At 41.4% G+C, this 19,583-nt stretch overlaps 1 protein-coding gene across 1 annotated transcript in view; it reads right to left on the bottom strand.

The window, feature by feature from the left end:
* Positions 1-3,681: 3,681 nt before the first annotated feature.
* mgat4b (alpha-1,3-mannosyl-glycoprotein 4-beta-N-acetylglucosaminyltransferase B) overlaps positions 3,682-19,583 on the bottom strand; it is a 163,973-nt gene continuing 148,071 nt past the window's right edge. The window contains exons 9-15 of the mRNA XM_084041090.1: positions 17,991-18,121; positions 16,860-16,967; positions 13,790-13,983; positions 12,220-12,298; positions 9,021-9,108; positions 6,626-6,738; positions 3,682-5,919 (exon numbers count right to left, since the gene is read on the bottom strand). Coding sequence (XP_083897216.1) covers positions 5,896-5,919; positions 6,626-6,738; positions 9,021-9,108; positions 12,220-12,298; positions 13,790-13,983; positions 16,860-16,967; positions 17,991-18,121 — 737 coding nt within the window. The 3' untranslated portion in view covers positions 3,682-5,895. The remainder of the gene's footprint in view (positions 5,920-6,625; positions 6,739-9,020; positions 9,109-12,219; positions 12,299-13,789; positions 13,984-16,859; positions 16,968-17,990; positions 18,122-19,583) is intronic.

Genomic DNA, 19,583 nt, shown 5'->3' with positions numbered 1-19,583 from the left:
TACTTTTACGTAAAAACTTTGAGCACCTTTTTCACCACTGCAATTAGATGGTGGGCCAGAAGATGATCAATGGCTATTTAAGAACTGCACTGAGTAATGGGAGTTCGGAATTATGAGCGGTCCCCGACAAGCCACCTTATATACAATAATGACGAGTATATTACTATAAAAGCTAATAAATAAAGATTTGTGTGGTACATTAAAGTGCACTCTGACAGTGTGTAATCTAAATGTTACAGGTGCATATTTGTAATAATTTTGTGCAGGCGACATCCTTAAAGGTAGCGGTAGCCTGCTGCCTAAGTGATATTTTTTGGTTAAAACAAAAAGTGTTTTGTTTTACAGGTTAAAGCACTATATTCTGATAGTATTAATTGCTATAGATAGAGTGTGCTGTGTTCATAACAGCCCCCCCCCCATATCTCCAGCTTTTTAATAAACAGAAAATACATTTTCAAGTGGGTTGCAAATTCTCAGCCAATCAGGAGAGAGTAGGTCATTTATCAGCTTCATTGGAACTGGAACACACAAAATAGTGAGCAGACAAAATTGGAACTGGAACTTCCAGTTCCAATTCTGCCAGCTCATTTCTTTGTGTCATCACTTCCAATTTCACTTGTTTATTCTGTAGGCCTATCCCAGTGGCTCTCAACCTGTGGGTCGGGACCCCCCGGGGGTCCCCACATGATCTTGGGGGGGTCCCCAGATGACTGTAAAGTGACAATTTAAGGACTTCTAAGACCTTTTTAATACAAAAAAAATATATAGAAATAGAAATTAAATAGAAAAAAAAAACATTACTGCATCAAAAGTAATCAACAAACTAGACTATAAAAACGCAAGGCGTTGTGAGCTTGTAGATCTGCTATTTTCACAATGTTTAGTTGTGGAACCATTCAACAAAATTGAATGCCTCAACTCCTATAATTCCCAAGTGCTTGTCAGGGTGGGGGTCCCCAGTTCAAATATGATTATTTTGGGGGGTCGTGGGCCGTGGCATGAAAAGGTTGAGAACCACTGCTGTATCCTATATGACTTCTCTCTCCTAATTGGACAAAATTGGTATCCCAACCTGAAAATGCTATGCCTTTTCTGTTTATCAAAGAGATGGGGAGACAGGGAGACTCCTGTTACTGAACAAACACTCTATGATTACTGTAAGAATATATACCGGTAGTAACGCTTATTTTAACGAATATCACTTGCCCTACCTCTAAATATTGCACTTAGAGGACATTTTGTTAATTAAAAAGTATATATATATTTTTGTTGATATTAATGTTGTTATTGCATGTTGTGAAACACTCACTGCCTGCCATGCACTTTCACCACCAATAAAAGTAGCCTATATACAGTAAGCATAGTCTTCAGGTGGGGGTACATCTTCTATTTGGACAATAGCCTGCGTGAGATATTTTATGTAAATAATGTACAGAATAATTCGCTGGGCTGCCTGTTGTCTGCTATTGCTCATGAAATGTGAAAACAATTTTATACCAGCATGAAGGCAGTGGTGAAGTAACCAAGTACATGTGGTCAAGTACTGTACTTAAGTACAATTTTCAATACTTTTACTTAAGTTCTGCCCACTACACCTCAGAGGAAAATGTTGTAATTTTACTCCACAAAACTTGAACACTTGAATATGAACACTTTTTTTTTTACTATAGTTACTTTGTAGATTTGGATTATTATTACAAATACACTAACCACTAACCACCCTATATATTTTGGCCATTTGAAAATAGCAGATCTACAAGCTCACAATGTGTAGCGATGCAACGCATTGTGAGCCTGTAGATTTTTTGGCTATTTTCAAACGTTTGAACGAGTTTCAAAAAAAAATTGAAACTCGTGAAATGGGACATTCTGCTAAATGAGTAGCCTACTTTCATTTTTGGTACTTTAAGCACATTTTGATGCCAATACGTTTGTACTTTTACTCAAGTGAATTTTGAATACCGAACTTGTACTTGTAACAGACTATTCATACAATAGGGTATACTTTTACCTAAGTAAAAAAAATGGCGTACTTCTTCCATCACTGCATGAAGGTTTCTTTCTGTAGCACCCCACAGAGTGCCATGTAGCCACCAGTCAGTAAGTCAGTGCAAAGCAGTAATCACACAACCACTTTGTGCACTTGACTAGAGGAATGCGGACCCCCATGTGACCCACATGTGACAGAGAGAGCCACCAGACACATTGTCTGACACATTTGTCAGTTATATGCAGCTTAATCTGCCCATTAGGATATTACAAAAGCTTCATTAAACAACACTTTAAACAGAAGTTGTATTCTGATTCAGTGATCTATGGGAAAGTATCTTAAGTACAGTAGCCTACTACTACATGGTAATAAAGCATCAGCACTTCATGTACATTACAGTGCAGTTGTGTACTAAATGAGCACAATGTGAGAATTAAGGATGTGGATGTAATTATTTGTACTTCATTAGTACTTTCTACAGGTAGGCTACAATATGTATTGATTTAGAGGGGGCCTTTTAGACAAAGTATTATACATGTAATTGTGATGTTTTACATTGTTTTGCCTAATAAAAATTTCAATCAGTCAATGTGTGTCAGCATCACAAACACAGCTCAAAAAAACATATATTATATATTCACTTCACACATCCTACTAGTTGCAATTGTGAAATTACTCGCAATTCCATCAATACCTTTAATTCTAAGCACTTAATTAGCCAAGCTAACAACCTGTAAACTCACCTGCTTGGAGATAATTCTCTTGTTTTAGGGTTTTAAAAGCTTGTCACCTCCCTGGTTAACATTGTTAACTCTACTCGACGTCCATGTGGAATAATGTTACATTATGACTTGTTTAGTTAACTTTTTAACAGTCATTTTTACTTCCAAACAATTAAACGGAGCTGTGTGTGTGTGTGAGGCGAAGCTGGTCGCTGTTCGCGCTGTCCCTCTGATCTCTTCTTCTTCTTCTTTTTTGGATTTATGGCGGGTCGCAACCGCTTGCTTTTACCGCCACCTACTGTACCGGAGTATGTAGTCTGACTCCCTACACTTATCTATTCCATTCATCCGTTAATCTAATTTATAGTGTGACTTTTTAGTGATAGCACTGCACCCTGCCTAGACCCTGTGAAACTATCTCCTTCAAAAATTCCACTACTGCTTTTTGTGTGTCCTTCACCCCGTCTTCCGTTGTCCCCAGTATACCTAATAGGCTCCACTGTCTCCCTGCCTCAGCTGCGCTCTTCATTAATCTATTCCCCTCTTCCCTGCATTTCCTACATTGTATTAGAATATGCTCTGCGTTTTCTGTCTCATGGCACTCTGCGCATTCATCACTTATACTTTACCCTATTAGGAATAATGTTTTATTTCCCTTTGATCTCACCGCAAAGCAGCCTGCAATGGGCGCGCGCGGTGACGTCACGAAGAGTGGCCACTGAACATAGCAGATCTACAAGCTCACAATGCATCGCGCGGCAACGCATTGTGAGCTTGTAGATCTGCTATTTTCAAATGGCGGAAATGTTTATAGGGCTGAAGTGGTTAATGTATGTTTAGTGATAATAATCAAAATCTACAAAGTAGGCCTAACCAGTATAAAGTTTTCAAATAATTGTGGTGGAGTAAAATGGCCGAAGTATATATAAGTACTTTAATAACAATACTCCATTATCAAATGTCCATTTCAAATTCTGTCTTTATTACAATTCACAGATTGGATAGAAGGTAACATCATTAAATATAGTTTATCTAAATGATACAAAATACAACACAAGATAATAGCAATGCATTCCAGTGCATCTTACAAGAAAGACCTCTGTATTTTTCTTGGTATAGGCAGGTTAGAGAATCATGGGGTAGGCCCACAGTTCATTTCATTACCCAATTGTTGCACTATTGCCCATACTCTTCCATGTCCATGTACCTAGGTTGTACAAAGCACACTGACCACCTCAAATGAGTATCTGGAGACAAAGTATGTTTGGCACAGCCCCCAGTTTTGGCTAGCATAAGTAAAACGCTAGCATAGGTAAAACTCTCTTGACCAATGTGTGCTCACAACTCAACGGAAGCTATCGTTTGCCACATTGCACAGTAAAATCCTCAGTGTTCATTTATCCATTTGTAACTCAGAGTTTACAAATGTTCTTCTTAAATTTGTACACGCTCAGTGAGTTAAATGAACACCCAGGATTTTACGGTGTGAATTCAACAACAGGCGTTGAGGTTCTTGCTGCCATACCAGCCAGTCCCACCAACAACACAGTAAGCCAAACTCTACATTGTAATTGGAGGGGGGGTGCGGGGGGGGGGTGCAGCTATTAGGTGGAGGTGGTGCACAGTGTCTGTCTGAAAACAATGACATTTGAAATCATATTAACCAAGTGTGTGGAAAAGTGATAGAAGGGGAAAATAAAAATGGAAGGAAAAACATTCCATAGAAAAGTTAGTGCTGTGTCAGTCCCATGTTAAGAGTGGAACACTCCACTGCAACCAGTCAGTGTAGAGTGTGGCTCCAGCTCTTATAGCCACAGTGGGTGTATACTAGGTGGCCACCAGGGGACAACAAATTACCTTCACTGATTTGTTCAACAAAAATAAAGAATTTAAATAATAATAATAAAACAAAACAAAAAAAAACACCAGTTATCAGTAGTTTCAAGCCACGGTGATTGATGAGTAACTCTTTGAGAAGGTCAGAGGTATGGGTGTGGGAATATGATTCTGTGTTTTGGTTGCTGCTACATCTTTCTGTTTGATTTAATCTGTTCGGGGTACTACTGTCCATTCAGTGGAGCAGGTTTACATTTTATGTGCCCAGACAGAAAACAGATCGAGAAATTTGTAAGATTGATGTTTCCTGTTCCTCTATCAAGATGCCCATCTTTCGGTCTGTCTCGAATCCTTAATGCAATCACAGCTGTTGCATCTGCTCTTTGCACACATTGATTTATCCCGCAAAACGGGCTTGCTCATGTCACATTAAGGCAAATTGATAACCAACAAATGACGGGTGGGGCAATGTTTGCAAAGATGATCCATCAAATCTCAAACCAAAACAGATGCATTTTATTCTTACTATATAGGCTCCAGCTTTCTCCTGTCTTTAAGACTTATAGTGGAAACACACAACATGTTTTGTGCACATTCTCGGCTATACGTCTATTTCCCAAGACTACAAGCCTACTGCAGCTTCCTGACTGTCTGTTTGGTACAAAAACTGCATTTATATATACATATCAACACACTTAGAGAGATCATTCATATGATTGTGTGTACATTTATATGCATATATCCACATACAGGGTTATTTCTAGAGTATATTTGTGGGACAGCCTTGAGTAAAATGATCCAGACAGTGAACTGTTCCAGTATGAATACCAGCCCGGGGAGAAATCTGTGTCTGACAAAAAAAAATTAAAGAAAAAAGGCCAAGTCTTTGATTTGAAAGCAGCGATTTCATTGTCAGAACCTCATCAAAGGGAGCAAGGCAATCTCGCCCTAGCTGTTTGACAATTACCAGTGTTTTCAACATAACGCCTTATGTACATATAAATACAGATTTCTTTTTCACTAGATACAGCGTCAACTGTGAATCAATTTTTGCGTGTCATGTCGTGCATTCCAGGCCCTTCTGCGAAGAAGTTCTCGACCAGTCAATCATCCATGAGCAGGCTGTCTCCTCCATCTCGTTTTCGTTTCTTTTCAACCCTGCAGTAGCAAGATCTAGCCCGTGAGTGGCACCCTTGAGCCACACTGGGGGGAAAACTCATTAGCAGGAAGCCACTATGCCAGGGAGGGTCTGGAGGGCTGCTGCCAAGGCTCCGTTCTGCTCTGCTGAACGGTCGGTTGGTGTCTGAGGTATTGCTACGAGGGATGAGTTCGGGGTGGGGCTCACGTTCACTCCGCTTTCTTGATGAATATCTATGAGTAAAAAGGATGAAAGGAAGAGCGAATGAATGATGATCAGAAGAATAGGGTTGGAACTTTGACAGTGAGATTAGTTTAAAAAAAAAGAAAACATTTTGTAACATATGGGGAGAGACGTGATGTGAAATAGAAGAAAACAAATCTTCTTGGGGAACGGAAGATCCTTTAGAATCTATCCACAGAATTCTACTTTATCCAAGTAAGAAGACAGACACATGAACAACATGGCATTTCGAAAAATCTAAAATGTTGTGTCCCAACTAAACCAGATGAAGAGGGCTTTCAAGGCAGGGACATTGAGGAGGCCCAGGCGGTATAATAGGAAGTTAGGAACTGAAGAAAGAGCTATGGGCGGCCAAGGACAGTTACAAGGACAGACTGGAGGGTAGGCTACAGGCAGTGTTGCTAGATCAGATTGACAGTTTGCAGCCCAATCACAACTTAAAACACGCCCAATTCAATAAAAACAGCCAGAAGCTCAGGAGTGGGGGTGGGGGGGGGCGACGACGTGCAAACGAGTTGAACCTGTTTTTTCAACAAGTTTGACCACCCAACCCCGATTCATTCTCGCTGCTGTTGCTGCTATGACCCCTGCATTTCCCTTCAGATGGCATGAAAGACAAATCGGTGGTCCACCTGTTAAACCAGCACTGCTGTTTGTTAGAAGCCACTGGTTAACCATCTAGCCTGGGGGTCTCACCTCACTAAGGATAACCCAGACTGGGGAGTCAGTCATGACAGAGAGACGAAGGGCTTCCAAGGGGCCGAAGGTGGGGTCCACTTCCCCCTCCGCAATCCCATTCTGGAATATTCCTGGAAGAGAGAGGGATGCAGACGTCAGATCAATAGGATCAATAGCCTGTGAAAATCTATCGACATGCTCAGTAAACAATAGGCAAACATGATCAAGTCAAATGGGTACCTGTCGCTGTGCACCGCATGAAAACCCACCAGTATAGAGGTCTTCATTCAGCTATACAAAGCTTATTTGTAATTAAGACTCAACAGTTCTTTGGGTGTAGCACATGAAATTAAGAATCAATATAGACTTCAGACTACACCCCCTCATTGGGCTGTCATGGTAAGAGCTTAAAAAATACTTCCAGCATTTTCCTAATCCCTCTGTGTGTGTGTGTGTGTGTGTGTGTTTCTGTTCAGAAATACACCGGGACAACACGATTGTAGCTGGTTTTAATCTTGTTTCGCAATGTTTGGAGAGATGGAGAGAGTTCCGTGGTTTAAGTTACTGAAAACTAATATGCAACGGCGCAGGACAGAGAACAGTGCCCGGGCCAACATTTGATAGCGATACAGTGAAATTAATAGATTGCCTCCCAATCTGAAGCTGTGCCAGATTGCTATTGATTCCACTGGGTCGTCCTGAAAAATTTATGAACGGGATAAAACGCTTGTCAGAATTTATGATGTCAGGCCGAGTTTCTTTTTCAAGGGGATAAGCGGGAGAGCGAGGAGAGTGATTCTTCCCGGTACAGCAAGGAGACATCAATGACACATTAAATGTCTCGGCTCACATTTTGAAAACAACTTCCATTCTTTCCCTCCTTCCCTTGTTTGTGCGTTCCATCCTTCTGTGTACTTCTCTAGCTGGCTATGGCTGGCCACACTATTCCTCCCTTATTCCTTGGCTACTGCTGACCCCTTAAAACCTACATCCATGTTAAAACTCCACTGCAGACTGCTAATGCCGCAGTCAATTACTCTGCCCATCCATTCATTCGCTGCCTAAGTGGCCATTACCACTGGAGGTGGAGGTGCATATTATGTTACAGTGACCAGACGTCCCGGTTTGGCTGGGATTGTCCCCAATTCAAGCTGGGTGTCCCGAGTCCAGACAAATATCTGCAAAACTCAAAAATGTCCTGGTTTTCCACATTCACTAACAAATTAAAATAATAATATTTGTTTTGAGTGCCTGCTCAGATGTTTACCATGTTCTGTTCTGTTGAAATGTGTGTGCTAAGCACTAAAATAATTCTCCCCCATTCTGATGAAAACGGAAGGCAAAAAAAATCTGATCTACAGGCTCACGATGTGTCTAATTTATTACCACCTGAAGTGGTAAAGGGTCCCAGTTTGGGTGTTAAAAAATATGGTGACCCTATTATATGTCTATGTGACTGTATGTACACACATCTATCCATGTGTGTTGAATGTGTGCCTGCGCAATGCAAATGCACGCATGTCTGTGCTTGCGTGTCAGTTCATTTGCATGCGTGTGTGCTCCCTTGTATGTGCGAGTACTGTGTCCTCATTAAGTTGTAACTGGCTTGAAGATTAAATAATGGGTGGATGAAAACAAAAGAAAAAGAATGTTGGCTGCACATTCTGGCATGGATGATTCACCCTGCTAAAAACACATGACATCATTTCTATTACAGTCGAGGCTGTCAGCTCAATGGGTGCTGCTTGTCTGGAGTGGACAGGCGCAGATCCTACAATATAGCCATGCTTGAGGCAGTGTTTGATATGAATGTATTTAGATATTAAATATATGCGATGTAATGTAATATAGAGTAGTATATTCAATGCAGTCTATATGTAGAGCATATTAGCAAGTATATGGAGTACTGTGTCAATCTAGGGATATGTGTAGTCCATTTTCTTTATGTACATTGATATTTATGAACTACTTTGTACTGTATATACTGTATGAAGTCAGGTGCATAGGCTACTGTCTCATATGCACAGCCCTTTGACCTTCAAAGCCCTGTAGTTCCTGTACTGTGTAGGTCAGCTTATGCTGTGTTTCTGTAGGATGTCCACATGCCTCTGCATGTCACCTGAACAAATCCCTGTATGTTAGACCCGGTGAATACAATCATTCTGATTATCTGTCTTTTAAATATCTGACTTCAGTCATTTTGGTTCATCAGAATGAGTGAGCAGGTTGCGGTCCAAAGACTTATTAAAGGACACTTTGACTCCCTGACTACTGACCGCCAAAGGGCGAAGGTTCGCTGATGCGGGGAACAAACCTCCGGCCACTATTGCGAAGGAACTCTATCTTTAAAGCTAGTAAAGCCAATGAATTCATTTCACCCACAGATTCAATTGTCCCTGGTGGTCTGACTCACCTATTCTGATGAAACCATCTTCTGTACGGTGGTATTTTGGAGTCTTTTCTCTTCCCTCCTTCAAGGCCTCTTTCTCTGACTGGATATTCTGAAAGGAACAAAAATACTTGCGTGAACACACACAAACATGCATAAATCAGTTGTTCCTCATACAATACTTTACAATACCTAATAAAGGAAAAAACATTTGAAGAGAAGAAAACAACCTTACAGAATGTGATATAGACCTAATGTATGATACAATACATGTTTTAGGCCCTATTTGAACCTTCCACACATAGGCCTGCAACTTTATTTATTGATATGACGTCATATAGACGGTTAACCGCCCACAGTCCAAAGGTTAAACGTTTACCAAAAAAGGTCACAAAGCAATGTCACAAAAGATTGTATGCAGCAAGAGAAACTCTACATACTGTATAGTACCCATCTACACAGAGAGAGAGTGAGTGAGTGAGTGTGTTGCGTTTGTGCGTGCGTGCGTGCGTGCGTGCGTCTGCAGTAGTTGTGCCATGTGCGTGGTTGTTATAGCATTGTCACAACCAGGCAATATCTGTGCGAGGACAGAACAGTCTGGTGTCTCTGGCTCACTTATCCAGTGCAGAAAAACAGTGAGGCCAGGAGGGGAGCAGCACTCTAACCTTACAAAGGGTAAATTCATCTCTTTTGTTGTTCTCTGTAAAACCCAAATCGATGGTCATGTCTTCATGCAAGTGATTGCTCTCCGGTCACAATATGACATTTCCTCTCTGCGGAGCAGGGTAATTCACTTCTGACCGAGGGGTGGAGCGCGCGCGCGTGCGTGCGTGTGTGTGTGCGTGTGCGTGTGTGTGTGTGTGTGTGACTGTGTGTACTTGGATTACTGTACTTGTGAGGGCCAAATGTACCGACAATTATAGTATATATAATTTGAGAAATAGACACTATGCAGGTAATTTTCCAGGTCCTCACAGGAGAAATCTACAAGCTCACAATGCGTCGTAGAATAATAAATTGTGAATGCAGTAGATCAGCTATTTATAAAATGGGCCTAATGCACATCAAACTGGGGGCCCTTGAAATAACAATCCCTGTTCTCTGTCTCAATCTCCTCATCTCCTTTTCACAACTGCAGCCCTATGTTGCCTCAAAAGCCTCTCTTGTTTCCTTTATGTGTCCTTTATGTCTCTCCCTCTCCCCATTACGTAAGTTTCTTTTTCCAATCCAAATATCCAGTGTGTCTGAGTGTGTGTGCGTGCACATCACCAACGAATAATGCAGTGGCATTATTGTCTACACTACTACTTTTACTTGGAGTACTTCCACCACTGGTAACCACTCTGTGGCTCTAGTACCCCCACAGGGCCATGATGCTGGCAGTAGAGGACATATCTGATTACCTCCCAGCAGCTGCTTCCACCCTCTCTATTCTCATCCTCTCACTTATTCTTAATGTCTTTTCGAGTTGTCAGTTATCCCTTTCTTCGGCTGTCCGTCATCCCTGAAAGATCTTCTCCCCACTCCTCTTTGATCCTTCAACCCGTTTCTCCCCTCTGCTCCTCATCCCTTCTTCCTATGTCGCTGCTGTCCGATGGAAACCTCATATGTCCAAAACTGTTACTTTTCAGGATTCAATTTCAAAAATAGCAAAAATAGCAAGGCTTATTATGTCCTGTAGTCTGTGTCGTGCCGTATGCCTGTTTTTTCCACTAGACCAGGGGTCTTCAAGGTTTTCTAGGCCAAGGACCCCTACTGAGAGAGAGATGAAGCAGGGACCCCCACTACATATTGGATTCATGTTAAATGTGTGTCTTCAGACATTTAACGACTTAAACGCTCAATATTCTGAAAAGTTGACCGTTGGCTCTGTACTTGGTCTGCTCTTTTTTCCCCTCTACACCAAACCTCTTTGCCGAAAATAGCATCGCAGACGAGTTGTGAACTTGTAGATCGGCTATTTATGGCTAATGTTCCCCCCCAGAATAGGGATGCGAGGTTCAAGGGGTTAATGTAAAACTAAATATATAAAAAGTTCCTAACACAAATAGATTTGGCGGCCCCCCCTGCAGTATCTCTGAGGACCCCTAGGGGTCCCGGACCCCCTGTTGAAGACCCCTGCACTAGACAGAGTTCTGGAGGGGAGACTGAATGAATCTGCCTTCGACTAATATAACATGGATCTATATTTCCCGGCTGGGTAAGGATCAGGCTATATGGCTGTGTGTCCATGGGGAATCTCTCTTGACAGCACTGGCTTTCTTTGCTCATTATTTTCAATTGAAAGGATGCACTGTAGCATATGTTCTCTACTTTGCTGAGTGTGCAGCATTTTAGCGCACAGAGGGATGAGTGGTGGGGCTGAAGAGACTGGTCTCGAGTCCGGTCTCAAGACCATATTTTCATGGTCTCGTCTCTCGCCTCGGTCTCACCTGCAATTTTGCTGGGCCTTGACTTGGTCTAGCACCAAAAGGCCTCTGGGAAATCCAGAGCGTACTTGGTCTAAGACCGAGACTTTCTAGAAAGTTGCCACATTTAAGAGATTTAATGTCAATATAATAAGGGTGCAATTTAGTGCAATTTAGTTTAGGTTAATTCTCAGATTATTGAATAACAAAAAAACAGAATAATACAAACAAAGGGATGATACCCTTTAATAGTCTGGCTAAGGCTTTAAAGTTTTCCCCCAAGAGTGCCTTGGTTCAGTTTTGTCACCCAGTTGTACCAAAGAGCACCTTGTTGGGGGTTTACTCCAGCCAAACAGATGCGCTCCTTTCTCTCTTTTTTCTCCAAAAAATTCATTGATAAGTCATTGATAAAAGAATGTTCTGGTCTTGATCTTGACTCGAACTCTGCCCCACTTTAGGTGGTCACAAATACAACACTAATAAGTGTATAATTAAAAGATATGTCATATTTTCATGAATGAGCTCCGCATTTCAAATGGATTTTTAATAGCCACAACCTTTTCCAAGTATTATGTCCAGTGCTGCTAGAAAACAACTTCTAAACTTGTTCTGTGCCTATCAGCTTCCAGCCTATGATGTGCTAGCTACAAATTGCTTGCATGCTTGTTTTATTTGAGTATTTTATATCATCTGTGCTGTTGCCACTCCGCATGTCCACTTGGCTCTTTTCTGAATAATAATTTTGGCTTGAAGGCATGTCTGAGTGAATTATGTTAATGATTACTGAGCTAAGGAAAAACAGCAAGCAGACTCACGTCAAAAGGCAGCACCTCTACAGAGGTATTAAAGAGCTTATCCCCGGGGTGCTCAATGTTCCCGCTCCGAAAGAAATACCTGATGGAGGGAGAGAGAGGCAGAGCAAAATGGAGAAGCAGGTGTGTGTGTGTGTGTGAGAGAGAGAGAGAGAGAGAGAGAGAGAGAGAGAGAGAGAGAGATAGAGAGAGAGAGAGAGAGAGAGAGAGAGAGAGAGAGAGAGAGAGAGAGATTCAAATCTCAATTACCTCACATTGGGGTGACACATAAAAGCAAATAAAATCCCAAATCAAGATACAGTTATTTCTAAAGAGATATATTTGTACACTTTAGGCGTGTCAAGATTCCATCTAAAATCCAGCCATTGAACTATTGCATACTCAAATATGAGAAATCGGACTCATCATAACCCCAAAAAATATTTGTTACACTCCATGTTTTACAAATATTGAGAAATGTTTTACAGCCATAATTATATCAAAACCTGAGTGAAGGCAGTATACCTGTATTGAAATAAATCACTATGTAGACAAAGCCAATTAACATGTTAATGTGTGGGCACTTTATAGCAGTTACAGGCTGTGAATTTGATGTATATGCACTCAACAGGTGCTCAAATAACTTACAGTTTACTCATGTAACTCTTTCGCCCATTTTGATGATACCGCCTGGTATCCAATTAGCCTCAACTAAAACGGAGCTGAACTGGACCTGAACTGGAACGCGCCAAATGTTTTCCATCCTCCAACGTGGTGGATAAAGTGTCAGGCTCCGTTCACATGTTCCCCAACCATCTGTCATGGAGCTTCAGTTATGCTCTACCACTAATCAGCGGGCCGTCATCCAAAACTGGGCCAGCGCCACTCAGCCTCGCTCACAGAACTCTTTAAATGAATCTAGTGAGCTATGCTCTTGGACAAAGAAGCAACACTGGCCATCTGTTAACAAAACTGGCCTTAATGAGGACCCACAATGGCTTAGCAGAGTGCGCACACACTTACAGTAGATCGTCACTGTCGGGCAGAAAAGTTGTCCAAAAGTTAAAAACGTTACTTTTCAGGAAATGGAAAAATAACCTGTGTTCCAATGGATTCAATGTACAATCTTTTTTAATAATCTTCTAATTTATAAAACCCACAGACAGATATAACCACTTTGAGCCTGCTGTCCCTATTTTGGACATGTTATGGGCAAAAATAGATGATCTACAAGCTCACAACAAGTCACGATGCAACACATTATGAGCTTGTAGCTATTTTCACTCCTTTTCCACGACACTGACATTACATACAAAGAGGTATAGAATAGGGAATGAATTTAAGTCCAACAGCGATATCACACACTGCAGCTTATTCCTCTTAAAATGCATTCCAGTCCTATAAAGGAAGAGATGGACAAGGAGGAGGAGAGTAGACAGGCAGAGCGACAGACCGACAGACAGACAGACAGACATATATCTGAACAGCCCAAAGACGTTGAACTTGGACCCCCTGCAGTCCGCTTGGCGCGATGTACTGTACAAACAAACAGCAGGTGAACCTCATTCGGCGCGGACCCCCAAGGAACACCTACCTCTCGATTCGGACCGGAGTAAAAAAACGAATCCGTATAAAGTCCCCAGCCACGGGGGTGAAAGCCCAGAAAAAGTCCTCTCCCAGGTAGGCTTTCTCCAGGGTGAAGTGCTGGTATGTCTTCAGGCTGGTCGTCACCTCGGCCAGCGGGTTGGCGTGCCCCTTGTGCAAGGTCTGCTTCCCAAAGTCCTTGTCCTGGAACAAACCATAGCAGTAGGGATTGTGGGTGCGTTGTTCTGTGACCTGTTATGCTCATAAATGCACATCATTTACCAGTCCAGTACTGTACATATCACTAAGCTCAGTCATGGCACTGCAATATACAGTTCACTGTATATTTAGATCAAGGGTATGTACACCCTAATGCAGTGTATTCCTTAGCCTGCCTATCTTTGGAGGAAGCGCTGCCAGCCTCATTAGCTGTCTTGGATGAATAAATTCTATAATGTTTTTCTTTATTTAACAGAGACAATGCACATTGCACAATAAATGTATTGTACCAGAGAAAGCTATTAACTCATTTACATCTGTAGTCTCTGGGTGGGCGTCATCAGCTGCACATAATTTATGTATAGTTTCAAAATCAATGGAAAATTAATTTAGAACAGTGTAAGCATAATCATAGTAAACCACACAATAGATTCAAAAGAAAACTACACAGCAATTACAAATTGTTCTCTGTAGCACCTAGTTCAGAACATTAAATCAAAGGCCCATCCTTTACAGTGTAAACGTACAGTAATTACACAATTATGATTCTTATTTTACAGATGTGACTCATTGGTGGCCACAATATGCTTCTGTTAAGATTACAAAGGTAAAGACAAGGACAAAGATGTACAGATGTCAGATTAAATTAATCCATCATCTAACAGAAACACTCTTGCTTTGCAAATCTATAGATAAGATGGCAACACAAAACTGAGTTCTGACTTTTTTTCAATCCAATTTAGGCCCATGTTATGTGCATTTATTGTCAGTTCTCAAATCCGCTGCCACATAACATTTAACAACCCTCTCTAATGGTCACTGCGGTTCTTCTAATTTCACTCCCACGGTATATTCTATATCTAATTCATGGCTTATTTTCCATTTTTTTCCCTCATTAAACCTTGGTTTCAGTGTTTGGGAGAGTGTGTGTGGGGGAGGTGTTGAAGCTGAATTTAGCCCACACCAAAATAAGTGCTCCACGAAGCGAGTGTCTATGGCTGGAAGCTCTACATTGAGAAAGTACTGGGCCAGGACGGTGGGATCGATGCTGAATTGATTGGGCTAGATTGCAGCACCAGTCAGCCGGGCTAATATCCATTGCTCTTAACACAGCAATCAAAGGCATTAAAGGCATTGTAGGGAGTTCAGACATAATCAAAGAAAAAAACTGTTGTCAAACACCGCCCCTCCAGCAGTTCTTTTCCCCGACCACCAGGGGGTGACGCAGGGGGGACTTTTTAAATGAGTCATGCCCAAAATAGGTTGCCTTATGCGGATACAATTCGCGGAAATGCCCGACCCTACGGTTCTCTGAATTTATATTTTTAAATAGGCTCTTTCATGATAAATTGACCACATATATGAAGCTAAACAACTAAATTCTATCCAAACGATTTTTTAAAAGTAAATTATGTGCCTCAAAAAAGAAGTTTGAGAGCGTTTTAAAACCGAAAGTAAAAAGTTGATACGGGCACGGACGCGCACGGACGCGCACATGCGTGCGTTAATTTACGACCCGGACATAAACAACATGAACATAAACAGAAGGGAAAATACGGATTTCAGACAGAGGACTGTGTTTCAATGAAGGAAAACACCCCAGCATCATTATATAGTGGCTGATAGAGGGGAGAAAATGCAAAAAATATATATATACATTTTTTTTTTATTTAGGCTTAATGTTCCCTACAATCCCTTTAAGCAAAAGCCTTTTCAGTTCAGAGGCTCCTAGATGGGAATGTGTGCCACCATGGCCATGTGTGATGCTGCACCACTACTACATCACAGCAGCGGTTTTCACACTTTTTGTGCCCAAGGGCAAGTCAAGTGAGTGTTCTCTTAATACTTCGTAAACATTTATTTGTATTTACTAATGCCAATTGTAAGTGGTCAACCCATTAAGACCTGGATCTGTGTCATTTTTAGATTTGAGCTAAAAAGCATTATTTTACACTTTGGGCTATTCAGAAATAGCAGATATACAAGCTCATAGCGCGGCACCGAGTGCCGTGCTACTACGAGCTTGTAGATCTGCTATTTTAGAAAAATTGTGAAAATGCGTGCACATCTTTGAATATATATTGTTTTAAAGCGAACATTTTTAACTCAAATCTTTGCTTCCCTGGAACATATTTTGATGGGGGTCTGCGGCTAAATACATATAATTTTGGGGGTCCTGGACATGAAAACGATTGAGCACCACTGATATAGAAACATACGTTTTTCAGAAAACTGTTCAGATTTAGGAGACGTGTAGAATCGGCTTCAGGTCTCAATGGGTTAAAAAATATTTTTGGGGTATAGAATTTGCCTCTATTTTGGGAAATGAGTGCGCACAAAGTATAAAGTAAATTAAAACATACATAGCGTTTTGCTGATGTTGTATATATTGCAATACTAATGTGTGGTCGTCAGAAAATCCCAGGTACACCTGCACTTGTCTCACCAGTGTGCCTCCTCAGCACACCATTTGGAACCATTGGATCACAGCATGGCTTAAGACTGTAGGTAGCGAGGTAGGTGGCCCGGCAACTGCAGTGCTTTTATTTATTCAGAGACGGCTTCTGCTGACTACAAATGCTTTTTTTGTTTTTCATTTTTTTAGCACTGCAGTTCATATTCATACAGTTGCATGCTGCACGCAATCCTGAAAGATGCCCAGTACAACTACACTCATGTTCTGTTGGTCACTGGAGCAGTGTGTGTGTGTGTGTGTGTGTGTGTGTGTGTGTGTGTGTGTGTGTGTGTGTGTGTGTGTGTGTGTGTGTGTGTGTGTGTGTGTGTGTGTGTGTGTGTGTGTGTGTGTGTGTGTGTGTGTGTGTGTGTGTGTGTGTGTGTGTTTCTTTTTCTTGGCCCGTTACCTTGAGTTTCTGGATCTTTCCGGCCAGAGAAGAGTGGGTGCCCACATGCTGGAACAGAGACGGCTTGAAACGGATCCTCAGGTTGGCCTTCTGCCTGTCGCAGTGCTTCTGTTAAGAGACAGAGACAGACAATGACGGAGAGAGTGGGCGACACGAATATTAATACACAGAGGAATAGTCACCAAGGAAGAGATGGGAGAGAAAATAGTGTCAGAGGGAGACAGGCAGACAGACAGACAGAGAGACAGAGAGACAGAGAGACAGAGAGACAGAGAGACAGATAGACAGAACAGAGGAAGGAGAGAGAAAGTAAGTCGGGTAAATGTCAGCAAATGTAGAGAGGAGACGACAATAACAGCAGAAACTGCATAGACAGCGGGAGTGATTCCTAATGACATGGGGGTCAAGACACGGACAGCACTGGACCTCATCCACCACACCCAAACATAAACATTTAGCTAACGGTTAAACTTAAACCCCATACGTTGTTGAGCGGAGTACCTCAGGGCTCTATACTTGTGAATTTTCTGTTTTCGCCCTACTGAAAACAGCCGATCGACAATCTTTACAACGCGCCGCACGTTGTAAGCTTGTCGATCTGCTATTTTCCTGCGAAAGCTTTCCCCACAATACAGATGCTTGGGTTTAACCCATTCAATCCGAGAACGCATCCGTGTCACTTTATATTTATTTGGCTATTCAAAAATAGCAGATACACAAGCTCATACACAAGCTCATAGCTCATAGCCCCCCCCCCCACGGACAAATACCTATCATTTTGGGGGCCCTTGACATGAAAAACGTTTGAAAACCACTGATATTATATCAACATAAGTATCTAAAAAAACTGTTAGGATTTAGAAGACATTTGTAGAATCCCCAGACGCAAGATTTTAGTTGGAAAAAGTTCGCCATATTCAAAGATTTGCACAAATTATCACGATAAATGTCTTTTTAGCAGATCTACAAGCTCGAGAGTGCCGCGCTATGAGCTTGTAGATCTGCTATTTTTGAATAGCCCAAGTATAAAATAATGGTTATAGCTAAAAATCTAAAATGACACAGTAGGCCTATATACGTTGTGGGTTAAGTGGTTAAGAACTTACAAAGTTAGGATGAATGGCTACTCACCGCATCCTTCTCCGGATTGCACACCTTGACCCACATGATGTGGTCCAGCAGCCAATCAATGGGCTTGTCTTTGTAGAACATAAGCATAAATTCCACAATGAGGGACAGGTCCAAGGATTTGAACATCTTCCCTGTGGGACCAAAATAAGTTTTTGTCAAATGTAGCTCATCGTTTTTCTTGTTGTTTATTTACTATGACTCTGTCTTGTCTTGTCCAGTTCAATTCAATTCTGTAAGTCTTAATTTAAAGGGATATTTGGGGTTATTTTAACGTCTACTCTGGCTTTTGTGTGCACCCCAGACAGTTTTTTATGTTGCTTGATTCAGTATTTAGACATTTGATATTCATTTTATCAGACACGCCCCCTTCCTATGTAAAACCATTGTAACTTCAAACTCCATTTTAACCATGTTAGATTCATTGAAAACACACATCCTTGCTTCTGGTGACTGATATTGTCCTTCTAATACGTGAGGGGGCCGTGTTTTTTAAATTCCTTTTCTCATTTCAGTGGTCTTTTTGGTTAGCTAGAGTAAATTGGATTCCATATCTTCAGAATGTAAATGGAAGTGTCTTCACAAAGGACACATTGTGATGAGATACTCTGTGAAGAGCTCTGCTCATAATGGCAAGGCCAAGATAACATCCACTCATGCTTATTGTAGACTTCCTCTCTATTCTATTTCTATCTATTAACTTCAAGTATTGAGCAGGACTTCTCTATAGACAGGACACAATGAAAAGGGAAACCTGATCATACGTAGTCCTCTGCCTTATTATCTAAATGTTTTTAACGCCTTGGCCTGCAGGGGGCGACATTCAGGGCTGAGTTTGGAACTGGGCCAAGCAAAGACAGAATGACCTTGAACTAAAGCTAAACTTAGCACGTATCCCGAATTAAACGGGAGAAAAATTGTATCGTACGAAAGCCCTTAAGCACCAAAAATACAATCAAAATTAATACAAAGAGACAGATTCAAACCGATTAATATGTTAGTAGCTATTCTTCAAAATTGTCACTGGGGGTTTGGGGGACTTTTTCAGGGTCAGACAAAAATACAAAAACAGCAGTTATGTGCTATGGGGTAATAGAATTGTCGCTGCACTACTAAAATTAATATTCACTGTAATTTGGACAGGAAGTGCATTTATTTTACTGCGTAGAACTGTGCCATGGGAAAATAAATTCACACAAAACTAGATAGAATGCAGTGTGCGCGTGGGCACACGCACAGTCACAGTCACAGACACGGAGCCTACTAACAAAGACACACACACATGCAAAGAAAGACAAACGCACACACTTTCTCCCCCCCACACACACCTTTTTCCACATACATACACTAACACAGACACACAACAGCACACAAACAATCACAATTGATAACACAGACAAAGTATAAAATAAACATCTCTCATCTCTAAGGCTCATGCTGTGCTGATACACATTGTCGCCACAGTTTGCCTGCTACTCACTGCATGCATCTGTATGCCTCTCTCTCTCTCTCTCTCTCTCTCTCTCTCTCTCTCTCTCTCTCTCTCTCTCTCTCTCTCTCTCTCTCTCTCTCTCTCTCTCTCTCTCTCTCTCTCTC

The sequence above is a fragment of the Gymnoscopelus microlampas genome, assembly GCF_963454915.1.
Source record: "Gymnoscopelus microlampas genome assembly, chromosome: 18".
Taxonomy (NCBI): domain Eukaryota; kingdom Metazoa; phylum Chordata; class Actinopteri; order Myctophiformes; family Myctophidae; genus Gymnoscopelus; species Gymnoscopelus microlampas.
The sequence above is the reverse complement of the archived record's forward strand: the minus strand, read 5'-3'. Positions and strand labels throughout refer to the sequence as shown.